This window comes from Ambystoma mexicanum, chromosome 4q, assembly GCF_040938575.1.
Source record: "Ambystoma mexicanum isolate Mex_15411 chromosome 4q, UKY_AmexF1_1, whole genome shotgun sequence".
Lineage (NCBI taxonomy): Eukaryota > Metazoa > Chordata > Amphibia > Caudata > Ambystomatidae > Ambystoma > Ambystoma mexicanum.
In genome coordinates, this window is record NC_090928.1 from 50,185,206 (window position 1) to 50,210,367 (window position 25,162).

The 25,162-nt window shown below is 47.7% G+C and overlaps 1 protein-coding gene across 2 annotated transcripts in view; it reads right to left on the reverse strand.

The window, feature by feature from the left end:
- Positions 1-25,162, reverse strand: part of LOC138467450 (zinc finger protein 583-like) — a 371,930-nt gene that overhangs the window by 302,271 nt on the left and 44,497 nt on the right. For both annotated transcript variants that reach the window (XM_069607451.1, XM_069607452.1), the window contains exon 3: positions 13,033-13,143. In XM_069607451.1, coding sequence (XP_069463552.1) covers positions 13,033-13,143 — 111 coding nt within the window. The remainder of the gene's footprint in view (positions 1-13,032; positions 13,144-25,162) is intronic.

The window sequence follows — 25,162 nt, forward strand, 5'->3', positions numbered from 1 at the left end:
CGTATCCAGGAAAGGAAGTCAGAAAAGAAGAAATCCATGGGAACTCCTTCCAAGGTATCATTTGAGGGTACCCCCAGACCAGAAATCAACTCAAGCCCAGTTTCAGAATCTGAGCCCATGCAGATTGGGGCCTTTCGTGGACCCATATCCCCACAAGAGAGAATGAGGAGAATTCATACGGGCTTGTGCATTTACTGCGCCTCAGATAAGCATTTGGTTAGAGAGTGTCCTTTAGCACCCCCTCGGCGTTCGGAAAACGCCAGCTCCCGATCCTAGATGGAGCAGAGCTTCGGAAGAGAGAGGTTTGCTCCACATCCATTCCACCCTTGAACTCTCCTGGACAAAACAATTTGGTGGTACTGCAGGCCTTTTTATCACCATCCAAGAATACAAACTATTCCATTTTGGCCCTGGTAGACTGCGGAGCTATGGGAATTTTCATCGATCATGAGTGGGTTGATAAACATCAGATTCCCTACGAGTCACGAAGCACCATGCAGCCTGTGGAAGCTATCGACGGAAGACCCCTCACATCAGGACCCATAAGCTTTCAGACCAAGGAGATCCAGCTTTCAATAAATCACCATCGAGAACTGATCAGATTTGACATTATTAAGTCAGCTCATTACCCCTCGGTATTGGGCATGCCCTGGCTACAGAAACACAATCCATTTATCAATTGGTCCGCGGGTTCCCTATTCCTAGGTTCAGAGTTTTGCATGTCTCATTGTCTATCCCTAGAACCTCCATTAACGCACCCAAAGGAACCAACAAAGGAACCAACAAAGGAACAACAGACACCACTAATGGTATCCAATGTCATGCAAGTTCCTGAAGTCTACCAAGCTTATATTGATGTGTTTTCGACTGCCATTGTCCAGGCCTTACCCCCACACAGACCTGAAGACTGCGCCATAGAGACGGAACCCTCTGCAGTGATTCCCTTTGGCAGGATGTTCATTCTTTCCGAACCCGAGAAGAAGGCCCTAAGAGAATACCTGGATACCAACCTTTAAAATGGCACCATAGACCTTTGAAATCTCCTGCTGGTGCTTCTCTATTCTTTGTCCCCAATAAGGATACCAAGGAACTCAGACCCTGCCTTGATTATCGCGGGCTAAATCAACGTACCCTCAAGGATCGGTACCCGTTACCCCCGGATATCCTGGAAGCCGTGAGAGTCGCAGTGATATTCACCAAGTTGGATCTCAGGGGCGCCTATCATTTGATCCGTGTCAGGGAAGGAGACAAATAGAAGACTGCCTTCAGAACACCCTTTGGTCATTTTGAGTACCTAGTCATGCCCTTCGGATTGGCTAACGCCCCGGCAATTTTCCAACGCTTTATGGATAGGGTGTTCTCTGACATGCTGTTTCTCTTTGTTATTGTATATCTGGATGACATATTGATCTTTTCCAAGGAACCTAAACAACATGAAGAGCACGTAAAGGCAGTGCTGCAGAGACTCCGAGATCATAAACTCCTAGCCAAACCTGAAAAATGTTTGTTTCATGTGACCTCCGTCCACTACCTAGGGTTTATTCTTACCCCAGAAGGAATCGGTATGGACCCTTCAAAGGTAAAAGCCATATTGACCTAGCCAGCTCCTACTTCCGTGAAAAAAATTCAATCTTTCCTGGGACTCGCCAATTTCTACCGGATATTCATATCTAATTTCTCTGAGATTTTTGCTCTCCTGAAGAAAGACACTCCTTTCCTCTGGTCAACACCACAAGATATGGCGTTCCAGCGTTTAAAGACAGAGTTTACGCAAGCTCCTATCTTGGCTCAACCCAATACTAGCCGTCCTTTTCTGGTAGAAAGGGACGCTTCAAATTATACCATTGGCGCAGTCCTGAAACAAGAATTTGGAGATAAACTGGAACACCCAATTGCTTACCTCTCACAAACTGACTCCTAGTGAAACACATTATTCAGTCCTGGAAAAAGAATTGTTATCCATCCGCCAAGCCTTAACTGAATGGCGACATTTACTTTTGGGAGCTAAACATCCAGTTCAGGTCCGTACTGACCACCGAAACCTCCAGATTCTACAGCCTTTGGAGTGTAGGAACAGTCGTCAGGCATGTTGGGCATACTTCTTTGCCCAGTACCAGTTCCATATCACTCACGTTCCTGGATCACAAAACCTGATCGCCGACGCCTTATCTCGAAGACCTGACTACGAGCCCACTGAAGACAAGGCATATCCTCAGATGTTTTCCCCCCAAGATCTTTGTGGCCCAGGCAGTCAACCTCCTCGAAGAAATCCAAGCCCAAACCCAATCCTCTGATCTATGGAAGGACAAATCCAAAAGAAATCCTTGGAATGTAAGGGTCCGGGAAGGTTATTTGTTCAAAGCCAATCTGTTGGTCATCCCTACCACAAGACTACAACAAAGAATAATGAATCTATGCCACGATACCCTAACTCCGGACATCGTGGTGTCACCAATACCCTCCGTCTAATACAAAGGCAATTCTGGTGGCCTAGGATGGGACCCGACGTACGGCAGTACATTCAATCCTGTGTTGTCTGCAATCAAAATAAACACAATAACAAGAAACCAGCGGGCCTTCTACTACAACCTACATTGCCAACTAGGCCTTGGGAGATTATCGCTACGGACCTCATTGTGAAACTGCCACCATCCCGTTGGTATACCACCATCATGGTTACCATAGACCTGTTCACTCATATGGCTCATTTTACGCCCCTGCGTAAATCACCATCCTCTTCTGAACAAGCAGGAATCTTCCTGGAACACATATTCTGTTTACATGGACTCCCTTCCAAGATCATTTCGGATCGCGGAACCTCAATACATCTCTCAATTCTGGAAACATCTCTGTCAATGCTTAGGGATCCAACGTGCCCTTTCGTCAGGTTACCACCCTCAAACCAACGGAATCACAGAACATGTCAACCAAACCCTGGAACAGTATCTTCGATGCTTCGCCACCAAGATCCAGGATGACTGGTCACTCCTGATACCCGTGGCTGAATTCGCTTACAATAATTCTGACAATCGGCACTTAAGATCAGCCCTTTTTATTGCAGTCAAGGATTTCATCTGTCGGTCCTACCTTCTGTTCTTCCCCAATCTACACCAGTACCTACAGTTGACTCCTGGATCGAAACCCTTGTCAACATACATAAAGAAGGCAAAGAATTTTTGGAGAAGGCCAGGAAACAGACCAAGAAATATGCAGATTCCAGAAGAAGACCTGGCCCTTCTTATGCAGTCGGTGATCAGATCTGGTTGTCCTCCAAATTACTACCCCGACATCTACGGCCTAGTAAACTGGCCTCTCGGTACTATGGTCCATTTTCCATAAAGGAAATTATAAATCCTGTTTCTTATCGGATCGAGTTGCCTGAATCCTGGAAGAAGATACACCCAGTGTTTCACACATCCTTGTTGAAACCCTACTATCCATCCTCCCAAAAACCCTCCAGACCTCCTCCTGTACTGGTCGATGACCAATTGGAATATGAGGTATCTCGGATTTGAGACTCCAGGTATAGAAGGGGCCAGCTTCAATACCTGGTTGAAAGGAAGGGATATCCTCCTAGCGAAAGAACCTGGGAACCTCTCTTAAACATCCCACGGCTGCTCAGAAGGTTCCACCTCATCCACCCGGGCAAACCAGGAGGGAAGGGTCTTCGGAGGAGGCATGCTGTCATGAATCGCTGGATGCGCCCCTTTTGGGCCTCATGGTCCTTGTCACAACGGACTTAAACAACTAATACCTCCAATATGGCCGTCCAACGCATTTCCTTCTCGCTCCATGCGTTGGATGTAACCCTTCTCTATTTCTAGACCACGCCTTTCCGTGGCTCTGCGCGTCTCAATGCTATAGCGATTAGCGACCAGACGTGTGCTCCGTAGCTCGCGGTTCTTCTCCTTTCTACTCCGCTATCCCTTCCTCGAAACCCCCCTCTTCTTCTTCCTCCTGGATTCTAGTTCTAACAAACTTACCTTGCCTCCTGGACTCCTGGATTCGACCTCCCGGAAAACTGAACGCATTCTGGATTCGGCAGAGACACGGGCCGCCTTCTTCAAAACCCGATCCATCCGAAAGAAGGCAGCCTCCAAGAACACCGGTAAAGAACGGATTCAGGTGAGAAGGGGGGGGGGGGGAGGGACTCCTTGACAACTACCCAGTCCACCGGTGATTCTGCCCCTACTGACCAGAGCGGCGTAAGCCACTCTGGCTCTGCTCCACCTTTAAAGAAGAGGAAGAAGGGTGCTTTGGCACGACAGGCTGAGATCCCAGATACGGCTACACACTCCGGTACCTCAAGGAAGCCTTGCTTCAATTCGGAACTTGATGCACTTGTGAGCTATGTGTTGGCACATAGCCACGAAATGGTGGTGACTGCAGGGTCCAAGACTACAACTGGTCAACGTAAGGCACACTGGCAGACCATCGCCGACCATATAAGTGCCCTTGGATTTGTGAGGCGCTCAACTGATGATTGCTACAAGCGGTGGAACGACCTGAAACGCAGAGCAAAGAACAAGCTGGTCTCAAATAATGCCGCTACTCTGGTGACTGGCGGTGGGTCTCCAGAAGAGGACAACAAACTCAATGAACAGGAGTCTGTAACAGATCCGAGGTGTGGGAGAACTACCCGATTATGACACATTGTCCGGTGAGTGCCCATGCGTGTGTGTGTAATGCATGTGTATGTTGTTTGGGTGACGGGTTCTGATTGAGTGGCAGGTGAGAGTGTGTGTAACTGAGTAGTATGGGTCACCCATGTGCTTCATCCAAAACATTCTGCGGCCTTGAATTTGGGTGCAACAGTATCCCTTCTGCCCACAGTAGTAATTTAGCGCAACATTACGGTAGTTGCCCTTGAGGTGGCATCATGCAACAACATTGTTTGTATTTTTCAGTGTTCTTTCAGGCTGATTGTTTCAATTCTCCCACTTTTGCAAAACATTCCTCAGCCCTATTGTGACATATGTGACATGCTTCTGTCATTGAAGAACCCCACATTGGCCCACATGTGTCACCTTGGTAGTTGAATGATTTGACCATTCAGGCTGAATGAGTATTGTCCTGATCACATGATGTTTTTGGGCCTGTTTGAATGTGGACCATGCTAGTTGTTTCCTGTCATGTTGAAGTGCACAAGCATTGATGTGTACATGGCCCTGCAATCACTGTACTTTTGTACACTGGATGTGTTGCAGTGTGTGGCACATGGCGTATCTTTTCACACTATGTGGCATTTTTCATCTCTTCATGTCCATCTCACATGGATGGGTGACAGTACTCATTCACTGACATATGGATGTACTTGTGGAATGTACCATGGCTATGGTACATGCCATCTGTGTGATGGCATGTGTCATTTATGTGTATAGGACATGCCACTCACAGGCCAATGTGTGATGGCAGTGCTACCCAGCATGCAGCAAATGTGTTGCTCTTCCATCTTGGTGTCATCAGTGTCTGACTTTTGCCTCCCCTTCCAACTCTGTGACAGTGCATGCATGGGAGGGTTATAGTCATGTGGGACATGTGTAAATCATGTACTGGTTCTGTAGCTTGTCAAGCCTATTTGTGAGCTATGGTGCTAATGCCTGTTTCCATTTTTTGTCTTTCATGTTTTTGCAGGGGATGACACACTTGATGCTGTTGAGGTTGAGGAGATGGTGCAGACCCAGGAGGAACCTGAGGCACAACCGGCCACCAGTGGGGGATGTGGTGTGGTGGTGGGTGAGAACCCACTCTTGCTGCAGACGATTCTGTCAAGGGATGTCTCTGGGTGCACCTCCCCAGACCTCTATTCAGGTGCTGATTCGGATGAGACCTATGTGGCGTCGCAGGTAAGTGTTTCTGGAAGGGGTTCTGTTCTGTCCAACCCACCTGCACCAGGGGTAGAACCCTCTATTGGGATGTCAGTGTTGGTTAGTCAGCCTTTGGTGGTTACGGGTGCAGGGTCACACTCCACAACATCTGATCCTGTTCCTGGGCCAGCAGATCAGAGGGGGAATGCAGTCCTGCAGCCTCAGGCAGTGCCGGCCCAGCAAGGCGCAGATCGCCTTGCCCCAAACAGGTGTGGTGCCCGCCGACGTGGTGGCCGTACGCCACCAGGCAATACCGCATGGGAACAATCCATGTACGGTATGGCAACCCAACAGGCAGCATCAGTTGAGATGATGGCTCAAGCAATAGAGAGGGTGGCCACTTCCATTGTCCCCCCTGAAAGGCAGATGGAGCAACTACAGCAGGCAACAGACTCCATTTGCCAATCACACAGGGAGGACATGTTGGCGTCCAACAGGGACATACGGGCGGCACTGGAGACTCTACGCCAATCGATAACAATAGAGTCCCAGGGACACAGGGAAGCCCTGAGGGTAGAACTCCATCACCTCAGGGAGACTCTTGTTGACCTTGAGACTTCCACTAACTTGAGGACAGAACAGCAGCTGGAGCGTCTCACACCTTCGCTCTCAGCTGAGATGCAGGCAACTCCGGGCATCACGTCAGGTGCTGCATGGGGATCTCCGCACTATAATCCTCCAGAACGAGACCTTCCACACCCGCATGCTTGCGTGGGCTGCCTCCCATAGCACCACCACCTCCTGTGGCAGCAGCAGAGGGTGTTCAGAGCGACAGCAGCAGTTCTCCCACATTGGCATAGCCGTGCAGGCCATGAGCCCATGGAGGTGTTTCCCCCCCCCCCAAAATCCACACAGGCGGATTTTGGTGCGCACCCTGTACTCGGACCTCCTGGGTGGCCAACCCCCCCCCCCTCCAACCCCCTACCCCCTACCCCCACCGGCACCCACATGGCCATTTTTTATTTTTTTATTTTTTATTATTTTATGACAGTGTGTTGCCTTGTGTGGCTCCCGTGGGCAACCACTGTATTCCGGCTGGGCACATGAAGGCTTGTCCTGAGTTTGAGTTCGATGCTTGGGTTCTTGAGACACACACCCCTCCTGCTTCCCGTTTCCATGGACTTGCAAAGGGTGTGACCAAGTGACAGTGATGTACACAGTGATGTTGGGCTCCCATGAGCTGTGTGGGCAGTCTGAAGTCAATACTGTGTAGACATTCCTTGTGTATATTGTTGTATTGTACACTGCATGTTGTAATTATGTATGCTTCCATGTCTCCCTCTAAATTTGCAGGTTCATTCCTCATGTCTTCACAAGGCCATCTACTTTGGAGATGGAGTTCATGTTGTATGCAGTACACAGACAAGTTTTGAAGCCTGCAAGACTACAGTTGGAAGGGGGCGATGTGGTGGCATATTCAGGTTGTAAGACTACGACTACTTTAACTTAGTGCTGTCATGTTTTAGTTATGTTTGAGCTTGTGTAGCTGCATTGTATTGTTGGTAAGTATTTGGTCATGTGTGTGGTTAGTTCAACATTACTGGGAGCATATTGTGTGTGGCCAGTTTCCATTAGGGACACTGTACTTTGTGACACTTGTGTCAGGTTTTCTGGATTGCTTTGTTTGCTCTCACATAGCATGACATGCCATGGTGTGTTGGGTGGGGGTGCTGGGGAGGGGTTGGGTGACATGGCACTGTTCTCATGTTGTATTTTGCAAGGGGGTAATGCATTTAGCAGCATATGTGTCTTTTGATGACACAGCATTGGTGGTGTTTCTGTAGGTAGGGATGCACACATTGTGACACTTCCAGGTGACCAATCTCAGGCTGGTATGGTTGTGACAGTTGACTGTCCCTTATGTCATCGATTGTCAGCTGGTATGTGGCAGGGCTGTTTGCACTCCACAGGGGTGTGATTCTAAGTGAAGTAATTAGCCACCAGCTGCGTTCGGGCTGCCTCACCCCGTCCCCGCTTCCCTCCCATGCGCAGCGGGCGTGCATGTGGTTGGGGATGAGGGGGCACCACCATGTCCACCGGCAGGCCCCGGCGTGTTGCAACGTTGTGCAGGACACATGCTGCCACTATGATCCTGCACACTACTGGGGGAGTTTACAACAGCTGCCCGCCAGAACGGTCAAGGGAGCGAAAGCGTGACTTGAGCACTCCGAATGTGCGTTCCACTATGCCCCGGGTTGCAATATGGGCTGTGTTGTATCTTACCTCGGGTGGCGTGGTGGGTTCCAAATTGGCGTCATCATGTGGGTGCTCAGAGGGTAGGCACTGTCCCCTGGGGAGGTGGTGATGGGTATCATTAGTAGGGTTGTGACATTACTCAGTATCTGGCATGCATGCACGTGCTGTGGCATTTATACTCACCAAGCAGCCATTTATCGCCATGCCGCCCAGCTTCTAGGTCCCGGTTTAGGGTTGACATTCTGTAAATGAAACTGTTGTGGGTGGACCCTGGATAGTTGGCATATACTGAGGTGACGATTCCCTTGGCATCACATACTACCTGCACGTTGATGGAATGCCATTGCTTGTGGTTTCTATAGATGTGCTCTGATGCCCTGGGGGGGACATAGAACCACATGGGTGCAATCAATGGCACCTAGGACTTTGGGGAATTGTGCCACCCCATAGAAATCCTGGACGGCAGCCTGCCTTTCTTCAGGTGTTCTGGGCAGGTATATGTGCCTGCAGACTGATGGGCGTGCAGTCATGATGGCCAAGACCTGGTGTAGGCAGCGTGACTGCGTGGCCTGTGACACCCCCCCCCCACTACGGCACTTGTCCGCTGAAATGATCCAGTGGCCAAAAAGTGCAGTACATTGAGGACCTTCTCCAGGGGGCTGAGTGCTTGGGAGCAGAGGGTGGGTATTGTGAGGTCATCCTCCCACTCACTGACCAGGTCGAGTATTATGTGAAGTGGATACCTGTACCTCCCATACACCTGGTCATCAGGCATCCAGAAAAGGCTGGTTCTGGGTGTGAAAATTCTGGTCCTGACTATCCGCCTCCTCCTCCTGCAGTATCCCACGATCACTGCTGCTAGGAACGGTATGTTCATCCTGGCGTTTGAGCTTGCTTGTTGTTTGCGCGCACTTTTATGCTGCACGGGTCCACGTACGCCTGCTTCCTGCTGGCGTACGTGTTTCCGGATTAGCGCGTCTTTTTTGGCACGTGCGTGTGGGCGTTCCGCGCATTTGCCTCCTGTACTTCCCCGCCCACCCCAGTAATACACGTGCCCCACTCGTCCAGGCCCAATCACGTGTAAAACTTCCCACGGCCCCCTGAAATACACGTACCCCACTCGCCTAGGCCCAGTCGCGTGTAAAACTTCCCGCGATCCCCTGAAATACACGTACCCCGCTCGCCCGTACCCCTTTGCACGTCATTTGTCCTAGAGGGCCACAGTATGGGACATTCATCAGAGCTGTATATACGTGCTTTTTGTTAGCACACATTTTTTTAATGCGCAGGGACACTTCCGCCTGCCTTCGTGTGGCGGACATGTGTTGATGTACATAGTTGACTTTTGGTTTGTGTCATGAGATCGCTATTTCACTGCTGGGGTGTGGGGGTGCAAGGGGACATGAGTGGGACATGAGTGGGGGCCTGCTGGCAGATGCCCTGCACTGCTGGGGGGTGGGGGTGCAGGGGGACATGAGTGGGGGCCTGCTGGCAGGTGCCCTGCACTGCTGGGGGTGCAAGGGGACATGAGTGGGGGCCTCTTCGAGGATATCAGGCAGTTCAGGAAGGTGAATGAAGCGATGCAGAACAAGTCCCCACTACTCAAGCAAGGCCTCCACTTGTGGGCAGAGGCAGGGTGAGAGTGCGGGATACAGTCGCTATTTCGCAACAGCGGTAGAAAAGAAATGGGCTCCTGCGCGAGGGACCACCGGTTGGGGTATGGACTACTCGCAGGTCCCCGACGCATGCAGACCCATACTTCTCCAGTTCAGTTCACGTTGCTGGTAGGTTCAGCTGCGATGATCAGTACATCTTGACACCGTGTAGATTCTGCATCGCAGGATGCAGGTTCGAGGGTGTCCCAAATGCAGCGGACGTGCACAGGTTGTTACCACAGCAGGGCAACACGGCAACCGCGTTTACTTTGGTCCGGGCGCACTCGTCTCACTTCAGACCTGGGAATGCCAAGTGTCCGAAATTCGGTGTGATGGGGCCGTGGACGCAGAGCAAGCAGTAAACCAAGTTTCGAGGGCTTCCCCGAAACAGCGGCGGTGACAGAGCAAAGCGTCCTGCGTAAGCTGGTCAGCCCACTGGTTGGCCCAGGGACACTTCCGAAAAGGCTTACTTGCAAGGTTTGATGAAGGTGCCGTGAATAGTTGATCCCACTATTCCAATGGGTCGAAGCACCTTCGCGGATCTTCTAGGACGATCAGATGCAGAGGGGTCTCGCAGGACGACAGCAGTTCAGGGTACCAAACCTTCAGCGGGTCACCAGCGGTTCCTCGACTGAGCTTCTTGTTGCAGGATACTTGGCTCCTTATCCCTTGTTCGGTGTGAACTCAGGATATCGACATGGTAGTGGTGTTTCCAGCCTCCTCTTATCCAAATTTCCCTTCGCGCCAAAACGGAGAGGACGCAATGGGAGATCTGCTCACAAACACTCACACCATACGTGGACCCATCACGGACCACGGTGGTCCCAGGCATTCAGGACACTCCAGACTCTCTGGCACCCAGGATGTGTATTGGGACCAGACATCCCAGCCCACATCCTGGAGGCACACCAAGGCATGCAGAAGCCTGCGAAAGAGTTTTGTTCCACGGGAAAGTGCATGACCAGATAAGGACTGCCCTGGGTCGGCTCGACCTGGGGGAAGGTGAAGGGGCAAGACGGTCAGCGGACAGGACAAAGAACCTCGTGGCATGGCTATTTTGGAGCCAGGCCACTCATTTGTGCCAAACGCGGTAAGCGCGGATAACATGGCGAAAAAGGGTTCAAAACACAAGAGAAATGATAGCTGCCACCAGTCCCGTCCGTGACACACTTGCACAGTTCCTAATAAGTCCAGCGAGAGTTTCTAGGGCCTTTGGAATGACTAGAGACCCAAGAGTGCGGTAATGTAAGTTACGGTGAACTCTTGTTTCATGTTGCACAAAAACTGCAACATGAGGAAAGGACTAAGGGAAACAAAGTCTCCCAGTACTGACTGTCTTAAGGGCATGTCAGTTTCCCCATAAGAATTGAGCGAAAGCCCAGAGGAGTGCGGCAGAAGGCTTCGCTTCTCTGGCAAAGTCTAGATCAGGGTGTAAAACCACAGCAAAAAGTTTGGGGGTTGCCACATGTAGGGAAAATTACATACAATTATGAAATCTTTCCTAACAACTAGCCACGAACATCAATGGGATAATATTCACATCACGCTCCTATTGTAGGTCTAGGCACTTGCTCCAATTAGTATTTGTTCACCTAATGCACGCTATTGGTGCTGGGACATTTCTCAATTTGGCACATTTAAATCATTGGAGATCTGAACTGGCAGATCGTCTATGGGATAGCATGTGGCTGATGATGAAATGGTATGATGATTTATTGTTCTTTTTAAACATATACAAGATGAATGGATCTATTATAACTCACGTTTAAGTCTGAACTGGTTTAGGAGTGGAGTCTGCACACAATTCTGTTTGATAGATGGTGTGCAATTGACTTAGGATTTCTGTCTTGCTTTTTCCTTTGCCCATCCTCTTGACACCTCATTATATCATGGGTATGTAACTTTTATTTTGAAATCGATACTGTATCAATGTGGCACTTTGTGTCTGTGGTGAATAACACTACAAATAATTTTGAAACTATGATGTATATGTTAAAATGGATAATTAGCCTTGAGGGTGACCAAAGGACGAAACGCGCGTCAGCTGTGATCCATACCACAATTAGAAAATACTTTCACACACAACTTATTGAGAAAATACATTTCTTTGAGATACAGTTAAATGTATGAATGTTAAATGTCATAGCGCAATATTTCAGCATTATCAATTTTTTCTCCACATCTACGGTGTCTCAGGCAGATGAATGCTAATTGTTTGGTAGATAAAAGACAACTTGTGCATTTTCTTGAACCGCCCCTATAAGTAGCTATTTCTCCATACAACATATATTTCATACAAGTCAATAGTGCAACAATTTGCCCTTACCCAGGACCCCATTTTATGCTCCTGGTCTTAAAATATGTATTAGGACATTTCCAAAAGGTTACTTGCTTCTGCCTCGTCTGCCTGTACCTTTGACTTCATATTAATGTGATTCAGACATGCAGCATCCTACCTGCCTTTTCTGACTCCTCTGTCTCACACCCACTCTTACTTTGAGATATGTCTACGCCAGCCTGATTTATCGATATTTGGTGATCTACTATTGCATTGGAAGATATCAGCCCTTAAGAGTTTTGTGGGATACTGTAAAGAAAATGGGGGGAAATAATTCATACCAATTGCATCTCACATTCTCATCAAAATATATGAGGCAATGTTGTAACATATGTGATAACCGGTTGCTCATTTTGGACTGCATATTGCAAAACTTATATTGAGGGCTTTGGTGGGATTTGGTTGCACTCTTAACATGCATCACTTGTCCCAATGTTCGCCAACACCAACACTAATGCAGAAAGCATGTACAGCTGTTTCAATTTGTGAAGACTTACGAATAAATATAACATGGTGATACCCGCTTTAACTCTACCATTTCTGTATGTAACTTTATGCATCCCATACAATGACAACCTTATGAACAGTAGAATGGAATATGACAATTAAGATCAGATCTACCATCTGTGCAGATTATGTGAACAACAACACTGGAAAGCTGGAGAAGTGCATCTCAGCTGGCATGCATGAACACCCACACTGGCAAGTAGACGAATCCTTGTAGAGCATTTCCACAAAGTTACATATACTGTTCCAACATTTTCATCACACCCTCACTTGACATGCTATGGAAGGGGGTACCTTTGCAGATCTTACATTGTTACCGGAAAGCCATTGCCACCAAGGGTTATTTACATAACTGTATTAACAAGGGGAGTGTGCATGTATGTGTGCAGTGTGAACCACTGCAAGTGTGTGCACAAGTATATATGTGAACAAGTAACATGTGAACATCTGTGCTTATCCACTCACTCACTTGCAGAATGAGTTGCACACGGGCGCCTCTCAAAATAAGTGCGGCCCGTGCAGGGCAGATCTTCCTTTTCTTTGGCACGCAGTGAAAATACAGAGGTGGCAATTGAAGAACCTGTTTAAAAAGAAACGGAAGAGAGTATTTAAGCGGCAGCTCCTTGTTGAAAGCTCTAATACAGCACATGTGTAATCCTGGTGAAAACCAGGGCAGAGCCGACTTTCACTACATTTCCTGAATTACAAGTCTCACCAACAGTTCTAATGTGATTTCTTCGAAAATGTCACCTAATGGAGATTTCACTGAATCCATTTCACCTAAAAACGAAATCTACTTTTTCAAATTTTTATAATGCGGGGTTCTCCCTACCCTAACATATACCCTTACCCCACCTATCTATTATGTATCAAAAATATACCATTTCAAATACCATTTTCGGTGAAATTAATTCAGTGAAATCTCATTAGGTGAAATGGTATTCGAAGAAATCTACGGTAACGATACTAATGTTGGATAAACCATTGATGGACGAGATAAAGCTCAACGCTAAAATTTGAAGTATCACAGAAATCAATGCGCATATCTGCATTATGAGTTACGGTATCAAGGGAAAGCATAGCACGGATCAACACTGATAGCCATTGTGGCGAGAGAAAGCATTGCATAGACAAGCATGAGATCTACAATACAGTACAAGGAGAAAGCAATGGCTAAACGCACACACAGACCCACAGCAAAAATAGGAAGGCAATGCACAGATTAGCACTGTGTGCTAGAGATAAATACGACCAGAGCGGTACCAAAGAAGAAGCAGTGCAAAGGTCCACACTGAGATCTACAGCCAGAAGGGAAAGCAATGCATAGACCAGGACTTGTATCCATTTCCCACACAGAAACGAAAGCACAGACATACAGTGTGTAGATAAAACAATGCACAAATCAGCAATGAGATCTAAAGTGCCTAGAGAAAACCGCAGACCGGGAGAGAGCTACAATACCGGGGGAAAGCAATGACTAGAGCAACGCACTGCTTCTTGATACTGAGACCTACAGTATCAAGTAGCAATCCACACACCACCCCCTACAGCACCAAGGAGGCCTACTGTTAGGGAGAATTCTCTCTTTAGGCTGAATTTCCTAACCTAGCGAGTCCCCCAGCAGCTTTGCTGGATTTCTGGAGTTGTTTTTTAACTCCTGCCAAGAGTGAGTCTCTTTTCCTCACACTCTTGGACATGATTTGAGGGGTTCCTTTGACTGTTAATGTGTTATATGGGCTATGGGGTCCTTTACTCCATAGGGTCTCATGTGTTTTTACGATGTGTGTTACACAGCACCCTCCGTGCAGTAACACAGGGGTGTCATAGTGACACCCCACCATAGACTCCATACCCTGGGACTGACTATCCCAGGGCATGTAAAGTCACCATTGGCTTTGCTAGACCCAAATTATTAACAGAAACCAGTACAAACCATCATATTGTGGACGTACTGGTCGGGGCAATTCGATTGCCCCGGGGTCTGTTAGTCGAGGGGGCACGTCTCCGTCCCCCCTGATCGAGTTCTGGCTGGTGGCAGTGGAAACTACTTTTTATATTCGACCGCAAATATTTTGCAATGGGATTTCCCCATTGTTCGAGGCTACCAACTTTAATTATTTAATTCTCATAGCCTCGAACATACCGCCGGATTATTTAATTAATATTAATCCGCCGGTTGGTATTTTTTGCCAAGGCTCGATTCTAAAATGGCGTTTGTGTTCTCTTCTGTGACTCCAACCCAAGTCGAACCCTTTGTTCCACTTTTTGGCGGGCTTCTCCACAGAAGCCTCCAAAAGTGGTGCCACTCTGTCTGGGTACCACAGGGGGGTGTTGGAGGGGGTTTAGGCACCCTGGACTGAGTTACCTTGGTAACTCGAGTCACACTCTTGTGTGATTGGCCCAAGTGGTGAGCCGGCCGGCTCACCACTTAGCATGTTTGAGTGACAGCTAGGCTGAGTGAATGGGGGTTTTCTGCATTAAAGCAGGGCTTTGGGGACTGGAACTTCAGAAGTCGCCACAGGACCTGAGAATCCGACAAGGGAGAAGCTGAGCCGACCTACCATGACGACACCACCGGTGGAGCCCTGCAGAACCGACTCACCACTTCCCGACGACAGAGAAGATCTCCCAGCTGGAGAGGCTTCTTCCCCTGACTGGTGGGCACAACCAGTTTACCTTCTTCTCTTCGCATCCCAGGCCGTCTTGTGATCGAATTGCCCGTGCCAAGCACCCCGGCAACCGGATAGCCACTTACCACTGGACCGCGAATAAAAGGACCGCTCCTTTTACCTGAGAACTCCGCGGCTGGTTTCTTCCCTGGCAGTGCAATGGACTCCTGTCATCCTCCACGACGAGATTCCCCTCTTCCCCTGGACGAAGCACCCGCTGCCAGGAACAACTGCCCCCGCTGGAGCGTTATCACCACTTTAAGGGACCGTGTCCACCAGGCCTCCCTTTCTAAAGATTGCTACAAGGTAATAATAACCCCTTAACCTTCTGGACTGGGCTGGCTGCCTTGACCCTCTAACTGGTCCCTTTCATTGGTCCAACTCCTTTTTGAACCTTTACAAGACTTTTGTGCACTGCAACCGTGTGACCTTGGACACATTTCGTTTGGATCCTCTGAAAGTGGATCCGGCCGCTTGAACTCTAACTTCATGGTTTTACTTTGCCTTTCCCTCTTGTTATGTTCTGATAAAAGTGTTGGGATCGGTTTCAAATTGTTCTCTGCTCTTCTCGCCCTTTTTAAAACGAACTATTAGAGTGCCATCTACGTTAAGCGCTCACCGCTGTCTGAAAATAAGTGGGGCTTTACTTAAGACTTGTCTAATATTCTTTTAAGGGAGTGTATATCTTTTAGTGACCGTGTTTTTGAATTGATTAGTATTAGTGCCTGTGTGTTTTTCTAGATGTGGTTTTAAATAAATAATTATATCTCTTTTACACCAAGCCCTGGTCAGTGTTTACTTGGTCTACTGTGTTCTCTTGACCTATTGTGAATACTCTGTATACTGCCTAACTCTTCTTGAGGGAAGTCTGACTGCTCAGCCACAGCTACCAAGTGAATCTGTGTGGTACAGACTGCTACCAAGTGGGTTTACTGCCAAACACCTGTAGTCCTAAATCTTTTGCAGTGGTCCCAGAGGGAACTGCACAGGTTTCTGCCTAACACCTACAGATCACAGAGAAAGAAATGCACAAATCAGCACTTACATCTAAAGTGCATGCTAGAGAAAGTAGATGACTGGACCAGCACTGAGACTTACAGGAACAAAAGGAAACATTGCACAAGTCAGCACTGGGAGAAGGCAATGCATAGATCAGCAGTGTTCACTACTCTAGATAAAGCAGTGCACAAAATAGCACGGATATCAAGATCAAGTACCTAGAAACAACATCACATCGGAACAGAGCCACAGTACCGAAATAAAGCAATACACCGATCAGCGGAAAGATCTACATTGAAAAGCAACAGCAATCTCCTGTTTAGTACTGAGATCTGGAGTACCTCACTGATCTACCTCTAACGTCAAAGCAGGACGCAGCACCCAAACTGCTCTCTTTCCTACCAAGTCAGTTTTCAATTTTGTGTGTTTGCCGCCACCCCAAAACCATCTTTTTGCCTTCAAAAAGAAAGTTCATTCTTCTGCAAAAATGGAAAATGCACTACCCCCTTAAAATCGTGGGCAGATAACTGGGGCCTACACTGCAGTTGGTAAATGTGAACATTTAAGGGGCGAAGATGATTATCCTGGCTGGAGCGAGCATAGTCAAGGAGCCTGGTGCATCCAGGACAGTTGTCCCGCAAGGATTTCTTTTTTCATGAGTTGAAATGAAGCATTTTGCAAGTGTGTAAAAGGATTAGAATTTAAATCAGTTCTGTGAGGGAACACATGAAATACACAAATAGATGCCAGGTCACCAACAGTATGCATGAGCATTTTGCAACACTTTTTTATCCTGACTCTGCTCAAATAAAACCTTAAGGCCTGTCTCAGCAATATATGTCAGGGTTTTTGTCATTGGTCTGCCCCAAAAAATAAAAAACATGCTAGCATTTCCCCAATTCCTGCCTCGTCTTGCTCTCGGTGCCCCCAAACTACTGCCCCTGCCACAATGTTCTCTCTCTCCCCCCTTATAGACAGCCCCACGCGGAAACCAAAGGTCCAAAGCCAGGTCGGAAGGCAGCTATGCAGGATTGAATATGAAGCTCCAGCACGGGGGCAGGTTCCAAACCTGACACCCTCCTCGACTTCTAAGTGCCACATAGTGCCAGGAGGAACAACAGCCTCTATAATGTCCTATGTAGGGCGTCTTTCCCTGCAGGCATAAGGTAGCATGTCATGCAGCACACTCCCTTGTAAGGTTTACTGAAGGGAAATGCTCTGAAGGACACAGTGCCGGCCTGTGAATAATGGTGGGACCCTGCCCCAAACCCATTATGCATAGATCACCACTGATACCTACAAAAGGCAATGCACATGCACAAATCAGCACTAAGATTTGTATTGGCTAAAGAAAGCAATGCACAGAAATGCTCCGACGGGGACAGTTTGCAGATCTAACTGCTGATCATTGCTTCCCATTTAGTGATCAGATTCCAGTCATAAATCAATCACAGATCGAAATATCAGAAATGGATGCGAAAACCACGAATGTGTACATGAACAGACAGGAGGACCGACTCATTTAAGGGTATGTATCGTATCTGCTTTATTTTGGTATTTTTTACCATAAAAGCAACGTATAAAACATCAAGACAAAAACATCAAAAATACAATAGCATAAAATCAAAGAAATTCACAGGGATCTGCAACATAAGCAATCATAATACAAACACTGTCTTTAGATCTTCTAAAGTAACTTTTAGTCGAATTACGATGATTTATTCAAAAACGAAATGTCTGAAGGAAAAAAAACAAAAGTTATTTGAACGAAAATAACTTTCGGATTTGTCTCCCGTTGACATTTCAGACAACCCGCTCCCCCCCCCCCACCACCTTACTTACCTTCTGGCGGCACACTTTGCTGTGTGCCGCCGCCTCCTCCATCCCTCTGTGATGCTGGTTCCCTTCACTTACGTGCATGGGAAGCGGCGACGCAGGGTCCGCTTTAAAACAAAAAAAATGTGTACTTTGTTGGGTAGATCGCGGGGGACACCCCCGCAACCCCCAATATGATTACAGTGAACAAGGGTGCAGGGGACACCATAAGCCCCTTGTTCACTGTAATCCCACCGAATGGTAGATGTGTTTGAAATTTTCGGCTGTATGTAATTTTCGTACAGCCGAAATTTGAACAACTAGACCATTCAGAATTGTATTTTCTATCTTTCCCATGGATACTACTTTTAGTCAGCTATAAGCCTTGGAAAGTTCCACTGCGCATAAGGTGTGTTCTATTTCGCAGGACACATGTAGATGTTCTATATAGTAAATATATTCCTACAGTTGGGTTACTCTACTGTGGGCGAAAATAGCCCACGATAAAATCCACTAAGGTACTTATATGCATAGGAAAACCTCCTTGTCAGAAGACCCAATTATAAGCTCAATGCCATAAACGAATTCAGACAATTCAAGATTGGGAGGTACCTTCAATAGCACCAAGTGTATGGCAGCAGAGTGGTAAGGTGGCTTGAAACTAAGCTAACTTTTAGGTCACCGGTTTGAATATGAACATGGTTTGGCCATTCATCCTATGCTTCTAAAATGCAATATGAATACACTTCATATATTTTTCAACATAAAATCATGCCTGGCGTGCAATACGTTTGCAGGCAGACGCAGCAACGTTACCATCCATGTAAAGAATACGTCCATCCTGTTTACATTATTGATAAGCATAATTGTTGTTATTTGTCTGCCATGCTGCCTTTTAGAAATAGAGTTAAGATGGAGGAGGGCATATGATCCATCATGGATCCACAATACTTGTGGCTTTGCCATGGCATACGTTTGCTCCCCTTGCCCACAGAGGTGGTTGCTCTGCAAAGTCCCAGAGTTAATGGATCCCAAGGGCAACATGGTTACTGTGAGCGAGGAAGGCAGAGCAACCAAGATAGAGGAGATATGATGCTCTCATCAGTTCCTCAAGCACAGGTCCCAAGAGTGTGGGCACTGCAGACCTCACCATGATCACCATTGTACACAAAGCAATATTTTCCCAGAACGACATGTAAGCAACACAAGATCGAAATTAGCCTTTTCATAGTTCTTCATGCTCTGTGCAGTTTCTACAGAAAATGTGCATTTTAAATATAACTGAGCTTCAATCAGCGTCAAATGCAATTGAAAAGGGTTTAATAATGGTGGTATGTTACTTGTGTCTGCAATTAATGCATGTCAAAGCCAATAGGTCTGATTGTACTAATGTGAATATGCATCATTCTATGCGTTTGCCAAAAACTTGTCAAAATTAGTGGGCATTATTCCAGGCGTATATAGCTTGCCTTGGATGTTATGCTGTTCAGTCACAGATAGAAGTAAACAATACAAACATCATGTATTTGGATATCCGTAAAAAAAGGCCTGGGATCATGCGTTCTACAGTTGCCTACCATTGAAAGTTTATTTAGAATTCAACTGTAAGGACACAGCAAACATGCCCTCTATAGCTAAATTTATACTTACATTCAGTGTTTGCGATGTTGTTATAACTTTCATAAGACTGGTCATATCAAAGTTATAACCACAGGCAAACACGCCAGTTTAGCAGAATGTATGTAGAAATTCAGCTATACAGGACATGTTTGATGTGTCTGTATGGTTGAATTCTAAAGAAACTTTCAAATATAAATTCGAACATTTATTTAGAATTCAACTGTACAGACATGGCAACCATTTCCATTCAGCTAAACATGGTGCGTTTCCCATAAAATTATAACTTGCGTAAGACTTGCATGTGTCTATTTTATTAAAGTTAGAAACCAGCCTGTGTGGGTTTAGAAATCACTGCTCTGACGACAGTGAACAAACAAGAGCTCCCTCTAGCTAAAGAGTGCCTGTAAGCACGTTCGATGGGGCTTGTGTTTGATTATTGCCACCAGGGCATTAAGTCAAACAAACAAACATAATACAAGGTTTTAAAATACAGGACTTTGGAGCACATTAAGTGGCTCATTTTTACACTTCAAAGTACATTGTTGCGAGTTATATTTTTTTTAGGTTTAGCCACAGTTTATACCTATAAAATATAATGCAAACATGAAGGCCCGCTGAGCGAAGGTTATCAGCTATACTCATTTTATTTTGAAACAGAGAAAGTGAAGATTCAAAAACCTATCAAGGCCGTTTGCTAAATGATGTGTTATTTTGAAGCGAGTCATTGCAGGCTTACGAAAAACCCATTTACATTAATTTAAAGGACCACATTTTTGAAAATTATAACATGGGCATTATAGTTAAATAATTCTCACTTCAATCGATATAAACATTAATTCTGACAGCATGAAAGGGAGACCAGCTTGGTCATGATTATTGGTCATATGAAGCAGGTGCTAATTGGCTGAAACTGTAATAAGCAAGGTGTACACATTCTAATCTTAGGTTTGAGATATATGTCCTCATTCTGAGTTTGGTGGCATTCCGGTGGAATACCCCCAAAACGGAATTAGCCTTCCCACCACCTGATATCCCGGTATTACCAGTATATTACGGATGGCAGGAATGCTGGTAACTCCCCATTCCATGGAGTCCCATAAGACTCCATGGACGGAATTGTAGCATTTTTTGCCAGTGGGGGCGTGATCTACCAGCAGGTCAGGACTGGAGGTAGATCTGTGACCCCCATTGGCAAAGTTGTGTTTCTCCATGCCTGGTAAAAATGGCAGTGCCAGAATTACCAGCAATTTTACCTGCATTTTTCAGGAACGGGGAATCTGCAATGAGCCCCATAGACATTTTGCAAATCTCATCTTATTCCAGTGGGCCACAGACCTCACAATTTGGTCTTAAAAAAGCCTGGGATAGATCCTAAGGACCCGGGGAATTTGCGACCCATTATGAACTGTAATTTCCTGTTGTAAGGCCTGGACAAAATAGCGACAGGGCAACTACAAAAGCATGTGGAGGGGCATCAGCTTCTTCATGACCAACAATCCGGTTTTCGTACTGCACATAGTATGGAGACAACTATGTTAGATCTGCAGACTCACATGCTAGGTGTTGTGGAAAAAGGCAAGTCAGGGATGCTTATGCTACTAGATTTGAGTGCGGCATTTGATTTGGTAGATCATCAACTGCTCCAACAGGTCTTGGAAAAAGTAGCACATTGTTTGAAGGAAGCGGCCGCATGGTTGGCCTCCTTCCTGGCATATAGGGAAGCCAAATTCACTGGGGGGGGGATATTTTCTCCATGGAAGCCCTCATAAAGCATGGAGAACCGCAGGGGGCGAGTTTATCCCCACTCCTTTTTAATCTGTATATGAGATGCTTGTGTGAACTACTGGACGGTGTCAGAGCGTTATTTTACAAATTACGCCGATGAAACTCAGTTAGTGCTTGAGTTGGACGGTGACTACATCAAGGACAGTACTAAAATCTCTATACTGTATAGACATCATCGAGAATTGGATGATGAGCAACTGAATGTGCCTTAACAGTAAGAAGACTGAGTTGATGATCTCTGGCACTCAACAAGCACAAGCTAAATGAGGGCCTGAATAGGAGTCCTTTGTTATCAAAGAGACCAATATACAGGTGTTAGGGCAGGTAAAAACGCTTTGACTCGTAATAGAAGCGTTGCTGGGCTCTGATGCCCAGGTGCATTATCTGCATAAAAGCAGCTCCTATCATCTCTGCTTACTCAGAGCGATCTGGTCATTCTTGAGCGAGAAGAACACTGCGATTATTGCAAGAGCCGTCATTCAGTCCCACCTGGATTATGGCAATGCTCTTATGCTCGGGGCTAGTAAGAACTTCCTGGAAAAATGCCAGGTCATAGAGAACAATGCCAAGGAAAGTCAAAGAATAAACATATCTCAAAAGGACAGGATAGTCTTGCATTGGTTTAGGATTGAAGACCGGATACATTTCAAATCCCTAACGTTGGTACACAAGTGTCTCTTTGGTGTGGCACCAAAATATCTAATGAAAAAGATCATGCAATATCATCCGAATCGCACCCTGAGATCATAGGAAATGGGCAGGATTCAGAAAGTTACCATATAGACGAGCAATGGGGCTGGGCAGAGCCTTCCCCGCCTGGGCAGCAAGGGAATAGAATAATCTCCCTCTTGCTCTCAAGCTTGAGCTTAATTATATGGCCTTTAGAAGGAGCTTAAAAACACATATCTTTAAGTAAATTGGGATACAAGAGTAGAGAGATCCGATATCAGTATAGGTAATTCTGTGTCTTTTTGTAGTAATCCAGTTTTATGTGATGCGCCCCGATGCCTGCAGGCTTTCGGCGCTCTACAAGTACATTAAAAATGTAAAAGAAAATGTAAAAATCCGGGATTCCAAGATGGCGGCCACGGGAAGCAGACGTGAGTAGAGGTCTCTCCCGCTGGGCCGCGACTATAAAGCACTTCTCTGAAGCATTGGGGGCAAAATACTTAGTAATTACCGCCCAGCAGCTGCAGCAAGATAACGCGCCTTAGCGGAGTGGTGTGCAGCACGGCAGGGCTTGGAGCACACCCACCTTGTAGCCACAACGCAGCTGGTGCCATTTTGACTCAGGGCCGGGCACGGACCATAGCAGCGGACCGGGCGGTCCTAAGAGGAGGGCGGCAGCAGTTCGGAGGGCCGCCCACGCCCATGGAAAGTGCTCGGTGCCGAATCACGGGAGGAGGAGCAAGCAGCCCGCCGCAGGGGAATCGAACAAGACGCGGCAGAAGAGATCACCGGAGCGCCCAGCCCAGGAAGACGGGACCGCCGAGTGGAGGGGTACTCTGAGGAGGGTGCCCGTGGTCGAGGAGGGCGCCCGTGGTCGAGGAGGGCCCTGGTGTGAAGCGCAGCATACTCTGGGTAGGAGGCGATGAAGCAGGCTCGGAGCGGGGCTCCACCCGGACCGGAAGGCAGCGGAGGAGGGGCTCGAACGCCGTGAAGCGGGAGGCCAAGCCGGAACGTTGGATTACATCAGCGGAGAGGAGGGGGAGGAGCTAGGGCTGCCCAAGGGTGGATTGCCTACGCGGGCTACGGGGAGACCCACTGGAGAGGACACGAGAAGGAACACCGGCTCCTGGGAAGCAGTGTGAGGTGGGGCTCCCATAATCAGCAGACACTGCGGACGGTGAGGGGGAGGGGAACCGGCCCCACATCCCAACAAGAACGACAGGCCCTAGCCTACGGCGTGGGCCCAACAGTGAGTGCGGACACCCCCAGTAGGGGGGGGGTGGTCGCCTCCACTGGTGGACTTAAGGGCAGAAGGTGAGGTCCTCCAGAAAGAGGAGCGGAGGGCATACAAGCCCGATAAGGAGTGGAAAGGATTTCCAGAACAAGTGGGGGACACTTCAAGACCCTGGGGGGCACATGGCGAACCCCCCCATAAATGGCAAGAGCATGCCTAAATCATCCCATAAGGAGAAAGCAAAAAGACACAGAGCGTAGAGGAGGAGAGTGAGAGGGGCCACTCATGGAGTAGTGGTTCCGCCATTATAGCCCTCACCTCTCCCAGTGAGGCAACAGAAGCCCAAGGGGCCTGATCATAGTAGGCCCAGGACAGGACCATTAGCGTCGGGGAAGACTGCACAGGGGCGGTCAGGCCAACCAGAGAGGATAAGGGAGCAGCCGAATTGATTCACCCCCAGGGGCCCAAGCAAAAGATGGGAGGGCCTGACCCACACAGAAGCAACTAAATCAAAGAACACTTCAGTGGGGCAAGGCTGGGGTGCCGAGTTGTCCCTCCTCCCCAGAGGTCATAAGCAAGTGCGGTGCGGAACGCCACAGGCACCGTCAAGGAAGATCCAGGGCCACTGGACTCACAGTGAGGACTTGAATTGGGCACTACCAGAAGCGAATCCCCGGCGGAGCTGGCCGAAAGGAGGGCTGATTGACAGGATGTCCAAATCAAAAGGGAAATCGGAACATCGAGCTCCCAACCACAAACATCAAAGCAGGAAGCCAGCTTGGTGCAAATGTGGGTGGCGGACAATACAGTTCAAACTAGAGGAAAAGCACTGGTCGAGGTGCATGAACATCACAAGCAGCCCTCCCCCCAGGTGACACAGGCCTCGAAAGAGGACATGCAATTGTGGTTTAGGGAGTTACAAGATAAATTCATGTCCACGGTCCAAGAGCAGTTTACAACAATGCGAGAAGACATGAAACAGGTGGTGCAGGATCTACGTGCAGATGTTGCAAAGCTGGAAGAGCGTACAGATACGCTGGAGAGAATAGTTCAAAATGCGGAGGAGGCGCAACAACACGACGAGACGCAGGAACATTTGGTGCGGCTTACACATAATCTGGAGCTGCAATGTGAGGACCTTGAAAATAGGCCACGTGGGGCAAATATCCACATATAAAATATGGTGGAGACGGTGGAGGACAAGAACCTCCGGTCTGCGGTGCAGGGAAGTCCTCAGAGATATCCTGGCAGTGGAAGAGGTGGAAGAAATCAAAATTGTGCGGGAGAACGGGAGAAACGGCCTAGAGACGGGCTGGTGGCAATGTCATCATACCCCCAGAAAGAGGAGGTCCTGAGGAAAGCTAGGGGGGGATGGACCACATCAGGATGAATGGAGTGGAAATCCAATTGTTTCAGGATTCGGCCCAGATAACTCTGCAGAAGAGAAGGGAAATGGGTCCAGTGGTGAAAGAACTGCTCTCAAGGAAGATAAGATATAACTGGATATTCCTGTTCGGCCTCCTCTTTTCGTGGGAGGTGAGGCAAAGAAGGGTGATGACATGCGAAGAGGGCCTACAGGTGATGGGGATGCTGTAGGAGGCCATGGATATCAGAGACTGACAGACAAGGGAGGAAAACCAAAGGAAGCCTTGGGAGTGGAAATCAGTGCAGCATAAGATAAAAACCTGGCGCAGAAAGGTTGAACGCGTGCATGCCGAACTGAGTTATAGACCTGCCTGACGGGCTGGGAAAGTTGCTGGTCTGGGGGAAAGTGGGAGATGTAGCTGACCCAATGGACTGTTGGGAAC